The sequence below is a fragment of the Monodon monoceros genome, unplaced genomic scaffold, assembly GCF_005190385.1.
Source record: "Monodon monoceros isolate NGI ecotype Baffin Bay Population unplaced genomic scaffold, NGI_Narwhal_1 Super_Scaffold_15, whole genome shotgun sequence".
NCBI classification, from domain to species: domain Eukaryota; kingdom Metazoa; phylum Chordata; class Mammalia; order Artiodactyla; family Monodontidae; genus Monodon; species Monodon monoceros.
The window spans coordinates 56,352,700-56,375,306 of NW_021703771.1; the positions used below are offsets into that span (position 1 = coordinate 56,352,700).

General features: G+C 39.8%; 1 protein-coding gene across 3 annotated transcripts in view; it reads right to left on the reverse strand.

Annotated features, from left to right (window-relative positions):
- The window catches only part of ARHGAP18 (Rho GTPase activating protein 18), a 131,743-nt gene that overhangs the window by 54,482 nt on the left and 54,654 nt on the right, over positions 1 to 22,607 (reverse strand). For all 3 annotated transcript variants that reach the window (XM_029223987.1, XM_029223988.1, XM_029223986.1), the window contains exons 2-3: positions 3,978 to 4,174; positions 349 to 587 (exon numbers count right to left, since the gene is read on the reverse strand). In XM_029223987.1, coding sequence (XP_029079820.1) covers positions 349 to 587; positions 3,978 to 4,174 — 436 coding nt within the window. The remainder of the gene's footprint in view (positions 1 to 348; positions 588 to 3,977; positions 4,175 to 22,607) is intronic.

The following is a 22,607-nucleotide window of genomic DNA, read 5'->3' on the forward strand; positions in this document are numbered from 1 at the left end:
CAAAGTTTCCTAAAAGAGTTAACATAGAAGGAAGAATCCTCTCCCTTTGACTTTTCTGTAAGTAACAATTAGCAGTGACATTGTCTAGGGGGTTGGGGCCATTCCTAAAGCTCCAAGGACACCTAACACAGGGACTGTCACAGAGAAATGTAACTTGTTTCATTTTCTGCCCCATCAGTATAACTTCTAGAAGGACAGGGGTCAAGTCCCTCTTTATCATGGAGAGCATGGAGCTTTAGCGCCTTGCATGTACACGCCCATTAAGTTTTTAATGATCTGAATTAAACTGGATGGGTTCAATTGATTCTAAGCTATTATTCCTTTGCTTTATCAAAAAAGAAAACCTACCTCCCTTTCTTTTGACCCTCTCTGTTGAGCAAATATGTCTCTGACGTCAGGAACCTGGTACTGTTTGTTTTTTTTCCTCAAGGTCTGGGAGACAGTCTCTACTCGTTTCTGAACAGCTGCCGCCTGCGTCCGGGTCAGTGTTGATAAAAACACCATGCTTTCTTGGGGATCTCCAGCAGCCTCTCCAAAGAGATTGGACAAACCGGCCTCCTTAAGCCACTCTTCTTCCAGTTCTCCCTCTACGACAATAGAGAAGAATGGTATTTAAATCACAAAATATGAGAACGTTTACATTTTTTTAAGCTGTTTAAAAACTCCTCTTATATCACAACCAAACCGCAGTGCTAAGAATCGTCATCTGAAACTTGGACAACTGCCATAAACTCCAGGCATAAAGATATCAAATTTTAGATCCATTTCATACACACTCAATTAAAAGTTTTAAATGACTTCACATGTGATTAACCTCTATAACTTCCCTGCAGATTAACCAGGGGAAGATAATACTGTTCCCTTTCCAGAGATGAGCAAGCCATGAGAAGATAACTTACTTCCATCAAGTTACAGAAGGAAGTCGATGCTGGGGATGGCCATTAAAGCCCTGTTTCTTGGCTTAAATTCAGCACTACCCGAGTCCAGCCCTAACTGATGGAAAGGCTTGTTTTCTCTGCTCGCTGTAGCTGACAGGGAGTGTGGCAAAGAAGTAAAGGGCATCTGGACGTCAGGAACTAATCAATTTCAAATTAATTTTTTTAACCCCCCCAGGTCAGCCCATCAAAGTCATGTTTTTTACAAATTTTTTTTTAAAGCACACTATTTTCAGCAAAAAGACCAAAATAGCTTATTATAGGAAACCAATTAAACAACTGAATCCATTCAAAACACTGAAAGGAAGTAAACAGTAAAGCAAATGTTGTATACGATCTACTGACGATTCGGGTCTTCCCTGGCAGTCCAGTGGTTAAGACTCTGTGCTCCCACTGCAGGGGCATGGGTTCGATCCCTGATCAGGGAACTAAGATCCCATATGCCAGGCGGCACCGGCCAAAAAAAAAAAGGAAGATCTGTTGATGATTAACAGAAAAACTGAATGATAACTAGAATAGATTCACTCCAAGCTCCATGTTTATAGAGGAAATTGAAAGATCAAGGACTTGAGACACAAAAGACCTGTGTCCTTACCCCATTTCTGCACCTTGATGGCCATGTTACTTTGGCCGGGTCACTCAGCCTCAAGCTGACTCTGTTTTCTCATCTGTAAACTAAACCACAGCTGCCCTGGGTGCCTCATAACCAAATGTGAGAATGTCACATGGGAAGAACTTTGCAGAGCTCTATTATAGTCCATATCACATGATGGAGCCCTGACTGGTGTGCCCATCTATCCCTCTCTACTACCTAAACTCCATGAGGGCAGAAATAAAGTATTAATAACCTTGGCTTCAAGAACCATAAGGCAGTGCCAGGCATTCTGCATGCCAGACAACAAAAACTGTTTACCGACACAAAAAGTCAGCCATGATTATTAATGCTGTTAAGGTAGAACTCGGTATACGTGTATCAAACCAAATGGCCAGAAAAAAGCTGATATTGCCATGATAAGGGAAGTAAACAAGATTACAGTATAGAGTCACTTGTTCCATTAAAAAGTAGAGGTAAAAATTCAAACAACTTAAAGTCAAAAAGAAGGCATGGGTGTATAGAAACAGTCCCAATTCTTCTTGATAATCACAACACTCTATGAATCCATTTTAGTCTTGGAGAATTATGAAATAGCTAAGGACACATGGCTATGTATCAGGCTTGAGTGCTGCCTTCTGCGGAATGTTTCCTCCTTACTCAGCAGGCCACTGGTATGCTGCTGCCATCTTGAAACATTGAGACAGAAAGGTTGGGAGACACTATTACCACAAAAAAGCTCAACTGGATTGGTAAAGTGAGAAAGAATGAGAGTAAAATGAAAGAGAACCCAAATAAAAGAATGAGTTGGTTATAATTTTCTTTTACAAATCAGTGTTAAATTAAGGAAAATCTCTAACTTTTCTTTTTCAAGTATTATCGGTTGCTTTTTTTCAACAAATGGTATAGCAAAGGAGAAAAGCCAATTTATGTATTGATAGATTTCCGTACTAAACAACTTGATGCTAAGTCATTTAGCATTATTCAGAAGTCTTCTGTTGAGAGCCTCCCTGGTGGCGCAGTGGTTAAGAATCTGCCTGCCAATGCAAGGGACCGGGGTTCGAGCCCTGGTCTGGGAAGACCCCACGTGCCGCGGAGCAACAAAGCCCGTGCGCCACAACTACTGAGCCTGCGCTCTAGAGCCCGCGAGCCACAACTACTGAAGCCCGCGCACCTAGAGCCCGTGCTCCACAACAAGAGAAGCCACCGCAGTGAGAAGCCCACGCACCGCAACGAAGAATAGTCCCCACTCCCGCAACCAGAGAAAGCCCGCACACAGCAACAAAGACCCAACACAGTCAAAAATAAATACATTTATATATATAAAAAAAAGAAGTCTTCTGTTGAAAAACAGGTCACTACTAGCAGTGGGTCCCAAGGTACTAACTGTGGCTCTTACTTTCTTGGCATTTGTATCAACTTATACACCAAAGACTTACTTACAAACTTATAGATGGCACAAGGCATAGAAAGAATGCTAATATAATAGATGCCAGAGTTGGGCATCAGAAACCTAGTGTCTACTTTAATTTAATAGATTAGCAAAAAAAAAAAAAAAAAGCATGAAATTTAAGGGGAAAAAAAAAGTGAAGTTTTACATGTTTCTTCCAGAATATCAAATACAGTAGTGGAGACTGTGGGAAATGCAGCTAGAGACTTGAGTGAAATTATGAACCAAATACAAGAAGTAAATATGGAGGCTAAGAATGCTAATACCATCTTCCACTGTCCAAATCTGTACCCTGAGCTTAGCTGGCTAAACTGTGGCACTGCTGCCAATCTGGAGGATGATACTTTGAAAGATAAGATGACCAGTACTGGGACAGGTCTGCAAATCACCAACAAGGATGGATTTATGTGAATCTTTCCTTCTAGAAAAAGTTGCTTGGCTAGTAACAACTATCCTCAACCATTTGAAAGGCTATCATGCAAAAAATAAAACAGACTTGTTCTGACCTTCCAGAAGGCAGATCTACAATAAGTGAGTAAAAGGTAGTGTAGAGCAGATTGTAAATCAATACAATAAAGAACACCGAAACAGCTCAAGCTGACGGAAAAGCAGCATCTATACTCACTAGAGGCCAAATGGCCATGTGGCTAGGATATCAAAGAAGGAATTTAAATAAAGCTTCGATGATTTCAAAATTCTAGTCTAACTCTAAGAGTCTATGATACAGCAAGCTTAGCCAACAAGATTCTAGCCACATCCAAAACTAAGTGAATTTACTTATGCCACTTATATTTGTCAGCTGCATCTATAAATCTGCCACAATTAAGTCATTTTCAAGTTGAAAGGCAGCTACCATTTATCTTTTTCTGGTTTTCCTAGCTTTAATTTTTTTTTTCCTCCTCTTCCTTTCCATGTATTCATTTCCCATCTATACATATTAAAAAAGAGAGAGAGAGAAAAAGAAAAAAAGAGAAAAAAGTTTTGTTAATTTCATTATTACCATCAGGCTCTTTGACAACCACCACCTCTTGATCTTCTTGTCTGTTCTCACTGGATTTCTTGATATTTTCTAGTTCGGTCCAATAATCTTCCATAGATAGTTCATCCAAAGAATCCTGGGAACCTGATCGATCAAATGGAGGTCTTTCTATAACTTTGGTGATTTCCTGGTTCATGGTATACTGGCCGTATCTGCGACTATAAATTCAAAAGAAAACACGGTTCATCTTAGTACATGAGGAAGTAGTACAATTTCTAAAATATCATAGTACTGAGCTGGAGAATTTGGAAACTCAAGTTCTCCTTAACAAAACCAAAGAGATGTGTATTTTGAAACTGTTTATCTTGAGAGGCTACTAATTATAATACGCTTGTAGAATGAACAGTTTTATCCTCTATGGAAAAGCATGGCAAAGAACAAACAGCAATGTGATAAATATTTTTCCATTTCACTTAAACTGTTTTAAGGCTTCTTTAAACCTGAAAATTTGTTCTTAGAAAGCAACAGGTTAAATCTTGATTAGAGGTTAATTAAATTAGGATTGAATTTTACACAGTATTTCATATTTATCATTGATACCTAAAAATCAAACTCAATCAACCCTTACATAGCAAATATCCACAATCAATGAATGAGGCACCATTTGAATTTTCATTTTGTTTTTTTGGAACCAAAACATCAATATGAAGGATGGTATATTAAGTTTGCTGTTACACTCTATTTTAGAAAGCAACTTTTAATATTTACACTTATAAATGTACCCATTACTTACATATATTTTAAAACATGGTAAAAAATGTATTTATTGGCAATTCTGAATAAGTAGTTAGGAATCACCTTGTAAACATTTGGTTAAATATAATCTATGAAGAAAAGGATAAGTGAATAAATTTTTTAATGACTTCAACTATATTTTTTTTCTTTATAAGTCATATCCTACCTACTACTAACATTGAATTAAAGTGCCTAATAAAAAAAAACCCATACAGAATAGAAATATTAAATTGCTTCATTATTGTTTATATTGAGATAGAGAGGGAAAAGCCTTATTACTTGAAGAAGGAAATTTTTCAGCTATGGTTTTTCCCCTTTATATTCAATAATTTTTCAGAAATACAATTTGAGTGGAGACAATAACTGGTGAATGAGTGTTTTGTTACTCTAATATCAAATTGCTTTTTTATCTCCCAAGAAGACATTAGGAAGTAATACTCTGCTAGACTGGTTTTACTTACTGCACATAGAGAAAATAAAAAGAAATGCAACAAAACAAAATTCTTTAATAGTGTGTGAACATTATCACATTTAAACTGGCCTTTCCCATAGTTATTTAAAATAGTAGGATTTAATACAGCATAAGGAAGAAGGTCACTAAACTCTGGTCGAATCTACCCAGGAGTTTAATTCCAACTGACTTAGTAAAAGTCAAAGAACTTAATTACCTATTGCTGCAAATAAATGCAATATAACTGACTACTTAACTGTAATGCGCTAATCGGCCAGTTTTATCCCTTTAAAGATGGTTCTCTCTGCCTTGATTACATACTTTATTAATGCTGGTGGCATGAATGATGGAACAATCCCTATAATCTCACCCCAGCAGCAATCCTGGCCTGGTGATGGGTGGGCGTTAGAATGAGGGCCAACAGGAGGAAGTCTAGACATGTTTGTGTGAATCTCTTTCCTCTAGCCTCCATTGTCCATTGTTTGCCGCCCCCCATCCCTTAATTCAAAGGACACTTCCTCCCTCCCTGCCCCAACTCCTGTTTACATCCTTGTATCCCACCCTGTGGCCATGATACCACCGGTGTTCTCAGTTTAGGGTTTACACTCCTGATTCTTAAGTTACAATGTGAATGAGAAAGCGCTCTTTTCTCTTAAAAATGAAAAGTAAATTATATTTTTTATTTCTGTGATCACCAGCTCAACTGATCTCTGGTTCATATTCCTTAATCCTGCTTTATCAGGATAGCTAAAGCTAATTTACAGTGTTTGCCGGATTCATTTTTGGTTTATTTCATGTCAAATATATAGACGCCCTTCCTTGCTTTTGTTTTACCTCTCATTATAATGTAAGATTGTCTACTTTATTGCTATTTTCGACAACCCTTAGCCCCACGGGAGATCATGATAAGAACTGTGGAATGTGTGAAGTATAATGACTAATGCCAAATAATTTGGTTCATCTGCTCACAGGAAAGTGGTGCGTTGAACGAAAAGTACATTAAGCCTTTCACTCCTGAAGGAATGTGTTTATTCTGGCAAGAATTTTCCAGTAAATTTCCATTAAGATAAGAGCATGTGCAGAAAAATGCAAGGGCATTGAGCAACAGCGTTGTTATGTAAATATACCTTCTATAGCAAGCCCTGCTTTCAAAACACACATAAAGCGAAAATCTAATCGCTTAGTGCTGATGAATGACTCAGTATTTTGACTTTAATAAGATTCAAAAGCTGAACAGCTTTGTTGTAACAACCTGAAGACACTGAGTCATGAAAAGGAGGATTTTTTTTTTCTTTTTTTGGATCACTGGCAAATGTTGCAAGAAAACAATTTTTTTAAATATTAGGGGATGGAGTGTAGGTAGGAGGCAACCGTCCAGTGACAGTCCCCTCCTTAGCTGCCGAATAGTTTATATTTTCTCTAAAAAGGTGACTGAACATTCTTTATTCACAGTTTACATCAATAAACATGTCATGACACTGCTTTTCTTCTTAGAATAGTCTCACTTTTGTACTCCAGACAGGCCACGGCTAAAAGTCTGGCCCTTCTTAAAACTGTCCTGTTAAGAGGCCAGTCAACTAGTTTCCTCTCTTCTGTTTTTAGGAGTATGTTTTACGACACCATGTTCATTCTGCAAATTGGGCTCAAAAACATAAAAGCAACATCTGCTAGACATAATCAAGTATGCAGCAGAAATATTCTGTATTTCCAAAAGATCCCAGGCAACACATGGTGTTCAAATCAGAGAAACACACGCTTTGCCCCACAGGCAACTACTAATTACCTCCGCCTGACTTACCAGCAAATGATGGTTCTCTGTTCGCCATGACCACTCTTCCAAAACTCCCCCATTTCTCACCTTTTACAACTCTAACTACAGAACTAGACACTGTCCTCTAAGAGAAGATGCTTCCTAGTCCACTGTACAAGTCTTGCTCTAATACATCACAGTATTATCACTTGGGCTTTTTTCCCATGGGCACTATAGCATCACCAGCAAATACTCAACTTTACAGACTCCCCATGGGCCTTCATGGTGTGTTATCTTGCTGACATGTCCTCGTGCTGTGTTGATAAAAACTGGAGTTTTGTTTCCTTATATTTTCCCCAGGTATATTTTATCCCATTTTTCTGTAATATTTTTTCCACCTGGCCAGTGAATTTCAAATGTACTGATATCATCAGGGTGTTAGTGATACCTGTTATTTTTTTTTGTCGTAGAGGATCTTAAAGTGATCTGACACAAGCTGTCCTCCACAAGGAGTTAAGAGTTTGCCATGCACCATGCTGTGGTCCACTAGAAGAAAATTTCTTGATTCGTCCTAGCACCAATGCAGTCAGTGAAACAACAGGAAAACATATAGGACTAGGATTCATAAGTACCAAATGGTTCCAGCTCAACTTTTTTTCATGATCCTTGGAAAATCACTTCTCTGATTCTAACATTTTCCTATCTATAAAATGGAAAGAATGCCAACAGCCTTCACTGCTTTGTCTGTTCTGAGTTATCAAATAAGAATTCCTATTAAAGTGTCTCAGAGGTAACCAAGAAGAAGGCACTCAAGTTAGCATCATTGCTAACATTTGTGTAACTGCTAACTACAGATAACTGCCACTCCCATAGTTTAATAAGGTCACCTTTGCCCTCTTCTAAGGTTCAGAGAAATTACTTATCCTCTAGGGACAGTCATTCTTAAACCTTTGGTCTCAGACCTCCTTTACACACTTAAAAATTTTCAAGGGCTTGCTTCCAGAGTGTTTTTGAGATAGATTATATCCACTGATATGGACACTATTAGATATTAAAACCAAAAAAAATGTAAACACTAATTAATTTAAGAATAAGAAGAATAAATATCTTAAATAACATTTGGGGCAGGGGGGAAGCCCTACGTTTTCCAAACCAAGACAAAAAAATAGTGAGATAAGTAGCATTGTTTTACATTTTTGAAACTGTCTTTAATGTCTGGCTTAATAGAAAACATCTGGATTCTCACATCTGCCTCTGCATTTACTCTTCTGAGATATTGTAAGTCATGTAGTTTCTGGGAAACTCTACTGTATTCTCAGGAGAGAATGAGAATGAAAAAGGCCAGTAACATCTCGGTGTTATTATGAAAATAGTTCTGATCTCCCAGACCCCTGAAAGGGTCTCAAGAGCCTCAGGTGTTCCACGACCACACTTTGAAAACACTGCTCCAGGATTTCTCAAAAACACCGAATGGATCTGAAAAAGCACTTTTCAATTCTGTGGGCAACACTCCAGAAAGCCTTACTGAAAGAAACAGACATGCTTTCCTAGTGACCTTTGACCTACTTCTTTGTTTATTTTAGTTTAGTTTTACAGCCTTTCATCAAGACTGGGACTTATTCCAATGATATATCCATATTTAATTCATACTACAATGACAAAGAATAAAAGCATTATTTAAAAACCCCTACCTTGCCAATGTCTTCCATCATTTGCTTTTTTTTTTTTTATAAATTTATTTATTTTATTTATTTATTTTTGGCTGCATTGGGTCTTCGTTGCTGCGTGTGGGCTTTCCCTAGTTGTGGCGGGCGGGGGCTACTCTTCCTTGCAGTGCGCGGGCTTCCCACTGCAGTGGCTTCTCTTGTTGCGGAGCACGGGCTCTAGATGCCCAGGCTTCAGTAGTTGTGGCATGTGGGCTCAATAGTTGTGGTGCACAGGTTTAGTTGCTCTGCAGCATGTGGGATCTTCTCAGACCAGGGCTCGAACCTGTGTCTCCTGCGTTGGCAGGCAGATTCTTAAGCACTGCACCACCAGGGAAGTCCCCCATCATTTGCTTTCATCCACCATGTACAATGGGCAGAAATCCTGTCTAAGCTTCCCCTTTTGACCAGTGTATTTGAAAATATGTATTTTCTTTAATGCTCCTTTGTCATCCATCTGTACCTCTTCCTACAATTATCTCAAGGCATTTATTTGGAACTAGGACATTTCTTTGAACTCATATTTAACAATCTGATCCAATCTCTACTTTTTGTACCCTGCCCCAGCAAGAATCATATTGCTACACTTATATTCAGTCTGTCTCCTGGTCCTGCTCCTTCCAGGGCATTTCTGTGGCCCCAAGTCTGCTTTCGTGAAGTCCTTTGATGCTAGGACTTGGTTTTGTTTATTTGTTTTCTTTTCTTACAAGATCCTTACACGTACACTCTCTTTCATGCTCCTTATTCTACTTTTACTTCCAACATGGGAAAAGAAGTGACTGGGTTGAGAGATATAAGAGAATAAGGTTATTTTTGTTTTGTTTTTTGGTTCTGTTTTTAATGTGCCAAAAAAAAAAGTTCTTATTGAGATCATTACTTATCAAACCATAATGACCAAGTATATTTTAGATAAAGCCATATTTATTGAAGTGTAAATTTTAGAATGGTATTAGACCTTAGAGATTTAAACCTATCCCATCATTTTCTAGATGAGGTAATGAGGCGCCAGGGTTAAGTCTTCTTCAAAATCTCAGCAAAGTGATGGTTGAACCAAAATTAGTGTCCTCATTTCTTTTTCGGTCTATTATACCAAATAGACTAGAAAGGGTAGAATTTACTTTTTTCACGTCTGATGCTCCAGTCTTTGTGAGTTTATATCGCACACAGCAAAACCAAGAGTGATCTTGTTCACACAGTCTATAATTAACATTTTAAAATGACCACTACACTTCTCTAGAGAAAAATACACTTAACAGTCAAACCATACCTCTTTAAAATGCATGAGAATTCTTTTCCAATGCATTTTATAAAGAGTGGTTTGTGCCACGCTGGGGCAAACTTCAAATATACCCATTTTTTAAAAAGCTTTGTTTTGAAGATGTTTAAAATTTTTTAAATGTTTTAAAAATTCACTGTCTCTCCAGCTACATTATCTCTAGGCTGGGGGTAAAAAAAAAGTGTTTCTGATGTGTAGATCTTTCTCTTTTATTTTGTCAGTGATATTAAAGAAGTAATCGCTGCCATCATGAGATGGTGAAGCTATTAATACTCGTAATGGCCCGTCCATAAGCCTACACTGAATTTGAATGGCTATGAAGAGCTGCAGCCTATGAATGACCCAAGTCATTTTTCCCTGGGAAGTGAATGCCTACTACTGTTTAGCTGAAAGCAGTAATTATTAGAAGTGGCTCTGACACCAGAAAGAAAGAACACTGACAGTGCCTTAAGGCAGTAAGAAGTTGATTGGAAAGCAATCCCACACTCTCCCCACTCCCAGGCAGCCTTCGGAGCCCAGGGAAAGGATTCCTCACATCTTCTACCTGACCCAATTGCTATTATTTTTAAAATATATTAGTTAGTTTTCACATTTCAAGTAAACTTACTTTTACCCTTTGCATATTTGACCCCTTTCATGTGGGGGAAGGATAAAACTTACCCATTATTTCTTTCAGCTTTCTTTTTCTTTAAAAATAAACGTCACTTAACATACGTCTAGCACATTGCTGTAGTCTTCACAGAGCGTCCGCCCAATTTTGACACACAGCAAAACAATGAGCAAACGAACTGATGATGCTCTATTTACTTAACTTTGCCTAAGTAAAGCTGAGAAGAGAAGCCCATTAGCGACGCTGCCAAGAGAGAGCTATGAAAACTTGGCTTTCTCACTTTTACAGAAAACTATGGTAGAACCAATTCATATGTGAACATCACTAAAAGAATAGGGGAGGGAACACTCTTGCACTGTTGGTGGGAATGTAAATTGATACAGCCACTACGGAGAACAGTATGGAGGTTCCTTAAAAAACTACAAATAGAACTACCATACGACCCAGCAATCCCACTACTAGGCATATACCCTGAGAAAACCATAATTCAAAAAGAGTCATGTACCGCAATGTTCATTGCAGCTCTATTTACAATAGCCAGGACATGAAAGCAACCTAAGTGTCCATCGACAGATGAATGGATAAAGAAGATGTGGCACATACGTACAGTGGAATATTACTCAGCCATAAAAAGAAACGAAATTGAGGTATTTGTAGTGAGGTGGATGGACCTAGAGTCTGTCACACAGAGTGAAGTCAGAAAGAGAAAAACAAATACCGTATGCTAACACATATATATGGAATTTAAGAAAAAAAAAATGTCATGAAGAGCCTAGGGGTAAGACAGGAATAAAGACACAGACCTACTAGAGAATGGACTTGAGGATATGGGGAGGGGGAAGGGTAAGCTGTGACAAAGCGAGAGAGAGGCATGGACATATATACACTACCAAACGTAAAATAGATAGCTAGTGGGAAGCAGCCACATAGCACAGGGAGATCAGCTGGGTGGTTTGTGACTGCCTGGAGGGGTGGGATAGGGAGGGTGGGAGGGAGGGAGACGCAAGAGGGAAGCGATATGGGAACATATGTATACGTATAACTGATTCACTGTGTTATAGAGCAGGAACTAACACACCATTGTAAAGCAATTATACCCCAATAAAGATGTTAAAAAATAAAAGAATAGGGGTATAGGCAGCAGCGACTATCACCAAGTCTAGTAGAAAGAGAGGAGAAAAGGCACAAGACAGAAGGGCATGTGGGAGAGTCATGAGGCAGCCAAAGCGAATTGGAAAAACTCCCTTCCCTTTTAAGTATAGACGTAGGGTATGTAAAGGGGAAGTTATGGGCTAACACCGGCCACCAGACATCGGTCTTTCTTATTTTCGAGCTTTGGTTCTGGGTAGAAGTGAGATCCTCTTTGTTTTGAGCTCCCCCAATCTCTCTCAGGAGGCAGTTTTTCCTCCTCCATTGGCATCAAGACTCAACAACAAGTAGCCAAATGGTAGCCAGGGATCTGAATGTCTAAGTCATTTTCCAAGACGAGGGTAAAGAGATCAGCAGTGGGACTTGACATGAAATATCAAGACCTTGGAAGACTGGTTCAAAGCATATCGAACTGAGTTTGCATATGCACCCCACTCAATTCTCCATCGCCAGGACTTGTATCTACCTGACACTTGGATGTACCTGACACGGCTCTTCTCCAGAACTCTCTCCTTTCCTTGTTCTGGTTAGTTTCAAGCCATCTGGAGATTCAACACCAGCAGCCACTTTGCATTCGGAGCATAGGCTCTCCAGCTGGATCTGTTTTCCAGCTGTCATTACTCAATTTCATATCTTGGTATCTTTCTCCATGGGGGTTGGAATAAAGAAAGACATTTCCACGCTTCTTCAGTCTCCCCACAATCCTGACCACATCCTGCACTGTGATACTCATGCTTGTATCTCTACCACTCCACTGTATGTTCCTTGCTGCAAGGATCTGCGGAGTTTTTTGTTTGTTTCTTTGGGGGTTTTTGTTTGTTTGTTTTTTCATCTGGGTATCCCTGGGTTTAGCCATCCATTTGCCATAGCAGATGCTTGGGAACTGTTCAATTATTAATTACTGATTTATGGCTGCTTCTGAAACAACAACATCCTTTTAATTTCTAAGGTGTTTCTCATTTAATTGCACAAAACTACAAAGGAATAAAACAAGGACATGAAAAGTAGACAGTAAAGAAATCAGTCATCAGGAAACCCTAAAAGGTAATTAATAGGTAATTGTTCTATGCCTCTAACTCTTGGGTGTTTAATTGGAAAGCAGCCTTCCTTATGAGGGAATAAAAACATACAAAAGAAAGGGCCAATTTCATCATACTGTACCTAATATTAAGTCACAAACAAGCGTTGGCATACAGTTTGTTAAGCCCACCACATTCCCTGGTTTCATCCTGTCAACTTAAATCTCTAAAATAAATTTTAAAATATTTGTTGAATGCCTGGTGTATGTTGGGCACCTTATCAGAGATGTCTGTTCAACCAACCTACTCAAGCCTTTATCTTAAAATAGATTATAAATGACACTGAAACTAGGCATGCGTGGAATCTTCCAGTTCCTCACTGAACCAGCGGCCCAGACAACTCTCCAGCGTGGGCCTCTGGGTCATGACCTATGCTTTAGCATTGTCTCAGGCCCTGCTGTGGTTCACCATTCCTCCCTCAGAAAGAATTTCCTTTCCTCTCTGTCACTACCCACTCACCTCCAGCTCACCCTCCACCCAAACAACCATTTGCATAGATTCAGCTCAACAATTTGAGGTTACCTCCACAGCCCATCCTGCGATCCCTCCTTCTGCACGTGACTGTTTGTCACAGTCCTCCTGGATTTGTCTGCAGCTCACTCACTGGTCCAAAATTGAGGCTGTTCTTTCCCGAGATGGAGTCTAGCTTTCTCACCACAATCGTCTAATGCCTGGTTCTTGTTTCACAATAGTCATGAGGCTTCAAAGGTAGCTATCAGCACCCCAAATTGTCATCAATTTTTTATCCTTTTTATTTTTTTTTTTGCTTTTGACAAATCAAATTTTTGTCTTTTTGGTTTCAGGGCTGTGCTTTTTTCTTTCTGAGGAATCCATCAAGTTCTCAACACATTTTCAGAGGTGAAACGAAGAAAGGGATTCACTAATGAAGACCAAAAGTCTTCCCCATCTTCTCTAATATGCTTGAACTCGTCATTCACAAAGTCCCCATCATGCCTTCTATTAGCTTAGAATCTCAGCATTACAGTTCACCAATATGCCTTAAAAATACATTAATACAAACAGATAAATTTTCATCAATGTGCAACTCTCTCACATACAAGACATAACAATAAACTTCAGGATCTGGGATCTAGGATAGATGTTTAACTGTTGGCCAGGAATCTCATTCTGGGCGCTGACTGACTAAATATTGACAGATTACAGTTTTCTGATGTCCCCCTCCAATTCATAAAGTAGGGTGCTACTGATTCATAATACCTACCACCATATAGGTACTAACAAAATATCTGTCGATAGAACACAAAACCATAAACATTAATATTTTTTTAATTTAATATTGGAATAGTGTTGAATAAAATATTGGCTTTACTTATGTCTGTGGGCCAACCTCTTGCCCTTCTGTAAGACTTTATATACATAGTAACATCGATTTTCCTATGCCAATAAAAACGTGGACACAAGGCAAAGTTGGATTTTTTAAAAAAACCTTTTGATAATAACTGAAGCTAAATGCATGGGCATATACTTTGGAAAAGATGCGGGCATTATTATTAAACTCCTTTTGGTTCTTTGTGATTATTTGTTACAATAAGGTAGAGAAATCATCTATCTCAGTGGGGCTACAGGGGCATGAAACCAAGCTTCCACCAGACAGCATAAGGAATGCTATAGACAAACACTGGAAAAAAATGTTAAAAGTGAAAGGATGTCTGTGTTTAGGGAGAGGATACACACTTCTACATCATTTCAAAGTAATGCTGGTGAGTAGTAACAGCAGAACAATTTAAAACAGCAGCAACAGTGTGGCAAATACCTGGGTAGGAAAAAAGAAAGCTGCTTCACTTAGGCTGTAAAGTGTAATTTTATGGATAGCTCCAAATGACCTTCAAAGACTATAATGCTCCACCGATAAGTACTGAAGGCCAGGAAGTATTTTTATAAGCCAGGTCCTAAAAGTCAGCTCTACTGAGGAGATGGAGGGGGGTGGTGAAGAAATAATTTCCGGCTTTTCAAATAATTTAGCCAAGCTTAGAAACAATCCATCTGTAACATTTTCCACTAAATGTCTTCAGGAGTCAGTTACAAAGTAGACGATGTGAATATTACAGGATAAATTTTCCTTTGTAAATGAGATTATCTGAGACCTCTTTTTTCTTAGTATGCTTTAGAATCTGAGCTGACCCAACACAAGTCAGATATGAACGTAAGTAGCCTAAAAGAGACATGAAATATAAAATAAAACATGGGAAACTAAAGGCAATTTCCAATGGTAAAGTACTGCCTGCGGGTGGGGGCTTTAACCTTAACTTTTGAAGGAAAAACAAAACAAAACAAAAATCCCACAAAAACGAGTGTTTTCACTGAAAGCCACGAAGCTCTGTTTGGAGACAGGAGCAGGTCTCAGAGGGCAGAGAGACCTAAGGTGACCATGAGGGATGGGCAAGGGCTTCATGGGAAGGAATTATGGGAACATACAGGCAATGACGGGAGGAAATGCAGAAAGGAAAGAAAATATATTAATAAGAAAACATAACTAATGCTATTCCTTAGCATTACCACATCATCTGGCACAGTTACGGGCACACTGAGCTCTGGTAAATGCCACCCACAGGACATCAAATTCTGGGAGGATTAAATCCTCCAAACTGGAAGTTTATGAACCTGTCCCAGTTGAATTCCTATCTTGGTCCTCTTAGGAAGCTCCTCAGTCTCCAGCTTATCACCAAGCTTATGCTAGCCTACTACTGACCTGTTACTTACATGGGGCAGCAATATTAGCACTTAGCCAAAAGCAACATGGCATCCTGTTCCAAAATGCCGCTCCATGTGGGAATTTGAAACAAGCTAAGAAGTCCACAAGAAGCCAGTGTCCCTGAGAGTTCCCTCCCTAGCCACGACCCAAGCTGTTGGCTCTCTATAAAAAGCTGATGCTAAATCAAGGTCCAGCTCAAGGACGTCCACCTCCAGTTTTCCACTGCCACCCCTCTTGCTCTCTACTGCTATCCCCACTGCTCTACATGGATTCTCCTTTCTGCCCAGTCCCAACAAAGAAACAATCCAGACAGAGTGATATCTAATTCCTTCCCAAAGGTCACCTGCTGAGTTGCCTTCCCGACTCCCACATTCTGAACTGGCCAAGGCTCCCAGGAACTCCCATCCCAGCCAAGTGTGTTACCCATGCCCTTCCTTGCCAGGAAAGAAGAGGTGGAAGAAAGAGTTGTTGTCTCAGGAAGCTAACACTGCAGAAGAGATTAGCCATTGGGCCACTGGCTAGAGAACAGAGCCTCTTGAGACCAGAACAGAATCTGAGTAAGTGCTACAAGGAGGAGATGAAAGGACTAAGAGGATGTAGTGCCCCTAAGGCAGAAGGTGGTAGCTGTGCAGGGCACCAAGGGCATGGTAGCCAGGCAGGATGATGGGATCGAAGATGAACTTCCTTTATTTGCTATACAGCAGAAACTAACACAACATTGTAAAGCAATTATACGCCAATAAAGATGTTTTTTAAAAATAAAATAAAATAATAAAATTTTTTTTTTAAAAAGATGAACTTCCTTTACTATCTTGTCAGGGTAAGCTGTCGGAAAGACCTAGGTTGTCAGATACCTAGGTATCTGATCTTTCAGATCAGTAAAGATCCAAGGCTTAGAACTTTTTCTTGCTCTTTGTTTTTCTTTTTCAACTCAGGTGTTTGAGGGCCAACTCTTAAGGGTTCCCACCTCATAAAGGACTTTAGTTTTGCTGAAGCTGGTTCTATAAAGTAAAATATGCAGCTTTTACTAGAAATATTGTGAAACTCTAAGCATATGCCAACCAATCTAATACAGGAATATAAATTTCTTAATCCAATAGCTTTGTGAACAGAAAGTTTCACTGAACAACAATGCCTACATTTAATCCTCAGTCTTCATTACGATATTGGGCAGAATTTCCTACTTAAATTTTTATTTTTTAAAAAATCATTGTGGTTATAGTTTAACAATGAAATTAACCTACATAATGAAGTATATTTTCCATTTCAAGTAATGAAGTGGACACTGGAAAAAACAGTGGAATTGGGATGAAGTCAACACTTCAGTGTTTTGGTGGAATGATGCCACAGAGCTTAGGTTCTTGCTTGATAATAATAAACAGATAACCAAGTTGTGATTCATACATTCATTCAACAAATACTGGCTCCTCATTCATTGCAAGGTACTATACATGTTGGTATCCAAAGCAGCACAGGGCCTCAACTCTGATCCCTGAGAGTTTACATGGTATGAGAAGAGATAAAACACGTAGGAAAACAACAAGCTAGGGCAGCACGGGCTCCATGCAAATGACTGGTGCAGACAGCAGGTGCTGTAGTGCTCACTCCAGTTAGACACAGGCAGACACAGTTGCCAGAAAGTGTACAAAATGTTTGTAACACAGTAAGAGGAGGTAAGAAGGGAGATTCCAGGCTCTTGCTATACCTCATTCTAATTTTATAAAGCTCTCCCCAGAGCCAACAATGTCTTCCTGTTATTTGATTCAACTTTACTTCCCTCTAATTTAAGCCCATTTCCTCTGAGCAAAGAAGAAATTAACCAGTGTCCTCTTTATATTAACCCCTTTGCTGGGAATAGTTTTAAGTCGGTCCTTTACCATATCTTGAATTGGCCAATGAATAACATTCATTTACTTTTTCCTCCTATATTTTAAAAAGCAGTGTCTTAGAGATATACTCTATAGTACACATTCTTAATGGCATCTGAATCATAATACAGGTAACTGTGTATCACCTTTGTTCTGAAATTTTCCCTTTGGGCTTTTTCCAATTGGTTCTTGCTCTGCAAGTGAAACCTCCAAGGTGATGGTGATTTTAGAAGCAAGTGCCTGTTTGGGCTGCGGTGGGTGGCCCTTGGCACAGATACCAAAGTTAGAAACCTAATCATAAATGTTTCTTCTTCCTCACTGAGGACTTAAACACTGTTGCTTTACATGTGAATTGCTTCCCACGGATGGTTCTGCTTTCTTTTTTAAAAAGCCTTTGCTAATGATCTGCATTAATATTATGTTAATAAAAGTAAGGGGATGCTAACTAATTCAGTCTCTTCAGTAGTAACTAAAGATCAGAAAAAGAGAGGTAATTTGCATATTTTCATGAACGGAGTGAACTGGTATTTAAATACTCGCCACCATTTCTGAAGAAAAATAATAATACATGTTGGGCCAGCCTGGGCAGAAGTAATTCCTCCAGTGGAAGCATCTCGAACCCAAGTATTTCAAGAGACGTCTGGCTTCTAAGCATGAATCTCAGATGACAAGGATGAGCATTCAAACACAGGGCAGCCTTCTACATCATAAATACATTTCAGTTCCTCTCTGCAGAAGGGATTCACTTACTGTTGAAGCCCATTCACTTCCACTTCTGAGTGCTTATTCCGCAAAAAGCTTCCAAGTGTTGTGGGAACAATGATTAAAAGAGGATCTTTCCATCTGTGCTGCATTAGGCTGCAAGACAGTCCCTCCTGCAGAAACAGCTTTTGCATAATTCATTGCGCCATTTTAAACGCTAATCAGTGAATTGCAAGAAGCTATGGAATGAGTACAGAGGGAAGAGAGACTGACATTTACCGGCTACCTCCTAAGTGGTCACCTAATCCTCACTTTGGGCTACCGCTCCATGAAATCATGGTATATGTGCCCTCACTTTATCTCCAACAGGTTCCTACCCTCCACCTCAGGTGCTATCATCACTGTTTGGCCATACTAATGTCCCAGGAATGAGTATTTCTTAGGTTATTATCACAGGGTAGCATAGAAAAGAAGATTCTACTGGAAGACAGAAGAAGTTGGCCTATCTCCAGCCCTACTGTTCACTGTGTAAGCATCATATAAAACTCACCCTATAACAAGAAGAAGAATACCCCAAGTCTCTTCCAATTCTAAAAATTACATAATTTTAGTCTATTCATCTGTTCACACTGATTTTTCATGTATAATGTCTTAATTTAGCCAGCCACTTTGCCTTGGAGTTGCCTTTTTTTTGTTTGTTTGTTTTTGGCCACATCTTGCAGCTTGTGGGATCTCGGTTTGCTGACCAGGGATTGAACCCGAGTGAAAGTACCGAACCCTAACCACTAGACCACCAGGGAACTCCCAGAGGTGCATTTTTTTTTTAAAGAAACAGAAACTAAGGTGATGGAAAGGGCCTGTCTGGGCTCCCCACTTACCCCTCCCCTCAACCATAGACACTTTGATAAATACGTTACTTGGAGATCCATTTAAGAATGTACTGCAAAAGGATTCTATGGCTACAGAAAATTAGAAAAACAAGTGCTTTAGGCATCTCAAGTTAAAAAAAAACCTTTATGGAATCCTTAAGCTTTAAACACTGAAAAATTAATTAAGCAGGAGGTTTTTATGATGGTAAAGGATGTGATTTTGAACCAGCAAAAGTACTGAGAAACTATGCAGGCAGTAGGGTTAAAGATGTGGATTACAAATTTTATAATAAACTTTCTCATTTTCCATTTCTTATTACTCCATAGGTCATGGTAAATAAATAAATAAACATTCTGAGTTTTTATTGATTTGTGACATTAACATAAGTGAGATATGGTAAAGTTCCTGAGGTTTTTAGTAGCTCAGTAAGAATCAAAAGAATCATCTCAAAAGACACTACAACTTGGAAAACTGAACTCAGTGGTAGTAGTTTCATAAAAATGATTTTATTTTTAAATCAGTAACTCATAATTGAAAACTTAACCATAAATATTAAATACTTGACAGAATGTTAAAAAGCACAATTGATAGGGAAGGTGGGAGGGAGACGCAAGAGGGAGGAGATATGGGGATATATGTATATGTATAGCTGATTCACTTTGTTATAAAGCAGAAACTAACACACCATTGTAAAGCAATTATACTCCAATAAAGATGTTTAAAAAAAATAAAAAATAAAAAGCACAATCGGGGGGAGAGGGTGGCAGGAAACCTTCCTGAGTTGTTTTGAATGTGACAATAGATTGTTATTTTACAACAGTGCTATCTAATTGAAATAAAAGGCAAGCCACAGTGGTAATTTAAACTTTTCTAGTGGCCACATTAAAAAAGAGGCAGGTAAAAATAATTTTAATGGTATACTTTATTTAACCCAATATACCCAAAATATTATCATTGCAACATGTAATCAACATAAAAACTGTTAATGAGGGCTTCCCTGGTGGCGCGGTGGTTGAGAGTCCGCCTGCCGGTGCAGGGGACACGGGTTCGTGCCCCGGTCCGGGAAGATCCCACATGCCGCGGAGCGGCTGGGCCCGTGATCCATGGCCGCTGAGCCTGCGGGTCCGGAGCCTGTGCTCCGCAACGGGAGAGGCCACAGCAGTGAGAGGCCCGCGTACCGCAAAAAAAAAAAAAAACCGTTAATGAGATCTTTTGTTTTCTTTTCATTCTAAGTCTTCAAAATCCTGTAACTTATGCCTGTATCACAGCTCAGTTTGGACCAACCACATTTCAAGTGCTCAGTCGCCACAGATGGTTGGTGGCTACTGTACTGACAGCGCAGCTACAGAAGAATGAGGCAGCAGGCAGGTTCTCCTCAAAGAGCCCAATATGTATGAGTGATGTAATTCCCTCCTACTTCCAACATGCAAAATTTCATGTCTGTCTACAGGATATTTGCTTTTTCAGTGACTCAGCAAACATTTAGGGAAAACCTATTTTATTCCACACTATGCTGAACTATGGAATGCAGATGTATTTCAGACAAGGTAGGCCTAGGACTTAGCAGGCAACAAAGACCTGTGCAATGAACTCCAAAACAATATTGCAAGTGGTAACTGCTATGGAAGCAGAGATTAGAAAAGTCACAAGCTCTAAGGAGGAGACTTGGTCAAGACTTCATAGAAGAGTGGTAAGAGCTGGGGCTTGAAGGCTGAGCAGGATTCTGCTAGGTAGAACGTGATGAGAAAGGCATTCAAGGCAGTGGCAACCATATGAGCAAAGATACACAGTGAGCCTGGGGAACTGTGAGTGGACTGACATAGATTATATTGACTTCCAGGGAACTGCAACCAGCTGGGGGCGGGGGGAGATGGTGTTAGGCATTGCAGGGAGCCAAACTGTGCTAGACCTTGCCTGTCATATTGAAACACTTGGAACGTGACAGGGGAAGGTTTCTAAACAAGCAAATGTCACTCCAAATTAGTGTTTAAGAAACATACTTTTAAGAAGAATAAATAGTAAGACAGCCTGGAGCTGTGATGCTCTGGAGTGAGGGGATTCCAGAAAGATGATAAGAATCTGAATCCAGAGGGCATTGACAGAAACAGAAGCGAAAGGACAAATTTAAGAAGCTTTTCTCCAGTAGACTCAAATGACCTTGGTGACCAGTCAGATAAAGAGGATGGAGGACACAGAAGAAACCAAGATGATTCCACAGTTTGTTCTTGGATGGATACATGACAATCATTAACTGAGAGAGGGAATACAGAACACAGAGCAGGTTGGACAGAGAATGTGATGAGTTCAGTTTGGACCTGCTAAATTTGAAATATGTTAGAGACCCTTGGGTGACACTGTATACCTAGAGCTCACACCCACCTTATACAAGATTCATCTGTCTTTACCTCTGTGCCTTAATTAATGACCCTTTGGGTATAAAGTGTGTTCCTGGGACTAGCAGCCGTGGCATCAAGCTTGTGGGAAAGGCAGAATCTCAGACCCTATCCCAGGCCTGCTGAATCCCAATGAGCGTTTTACCAAGATTCCCAGGTGACCCTTTTGCACATTCAAATTAGAAAAGAACTGCTGAAAGTATTTGAAAATCTAGATTAGTAGCGCATGAAAGAGGTACTGACTGAAGGCAGGATAATTTTAGAAGTCATCAGCATAGAGATGAGAGTTAAGACTATGAGAGCTTACTCTCAGAAAACAAAGAACTTTAAACAGGGTATCTTGCTAAGTACATTAAATAAAAACTGAACCTTCAAGAAGAAGGGGAAGAAGAGAAAAAGGAAACAAAACCTTTAAAAACAACGAAAGATCCACAATGGAGTGTCCACAGTAAAGCTATAAAGAACTTCTGTTTACGATTCAGATAAATTCGCACTGACGTTCCTTAATATTCAGGGATGCTGAAAAACCAATTTGACGTGAGTGGAAGCAGAATTCGCTGGAAACTAGGGGCCACTGCTTGCTGGGGCAGAGGTAACCAGAACCTGGGACAGAAGCAGAAGGTCTGGATTCTAGGCTGGCCTCACACCAGGCAGGGCATCTCCCCTCTACTTGCCACGGTCTCCTCAGCTGTGTAATGAGGGGGCTTGAGAGTAAGATACTCTCTTCCAAGGACGTTTCCAGCTGTGGCTAAGTAGGAAGGTGAGATTCATTTGTTGCTTCCAAGCACTCCCTGACAACAGGATGAGCAATGCTCTGTTCCCCACCCTCCGCCCATCCCAACTGCCTCATCCCACCAGCTCACCCAGCAAACAAGTTTCCTGAAGTTTTGTTCAGAATCCAACAGCTGTTTAGAGCTGATTTCAAGTCCACCACGTGGTCCGCTGCGTCCTCTGTTTCCCAGGCGACGCTGACGTCGCTGCCTGGTGTTGCCACATACAGGACCAGCATACCCAGGCCCGCAACCAAGAGAGTCCCTCTCAAACCCAGTGCAAGCTGCTGCTCCCTGAGGTGGAAGACCCTCTGAAGGCTTCTTGCTAGATGCCAAACGATTCAAAACCAGGGTGCGTAACTACCATTCCACGTGAAAGCCTTACAATATATATATTTTTCTCATCTGGCTTTACCTCAGGTCACAGAAGCAAAGCCCGGAATAACAAGCTGCGCTTTTACGTGGCAGACTGTGCACATGAATACAAACGTGGCAGAAGATAAAAGTGCAACAGATGAGGAC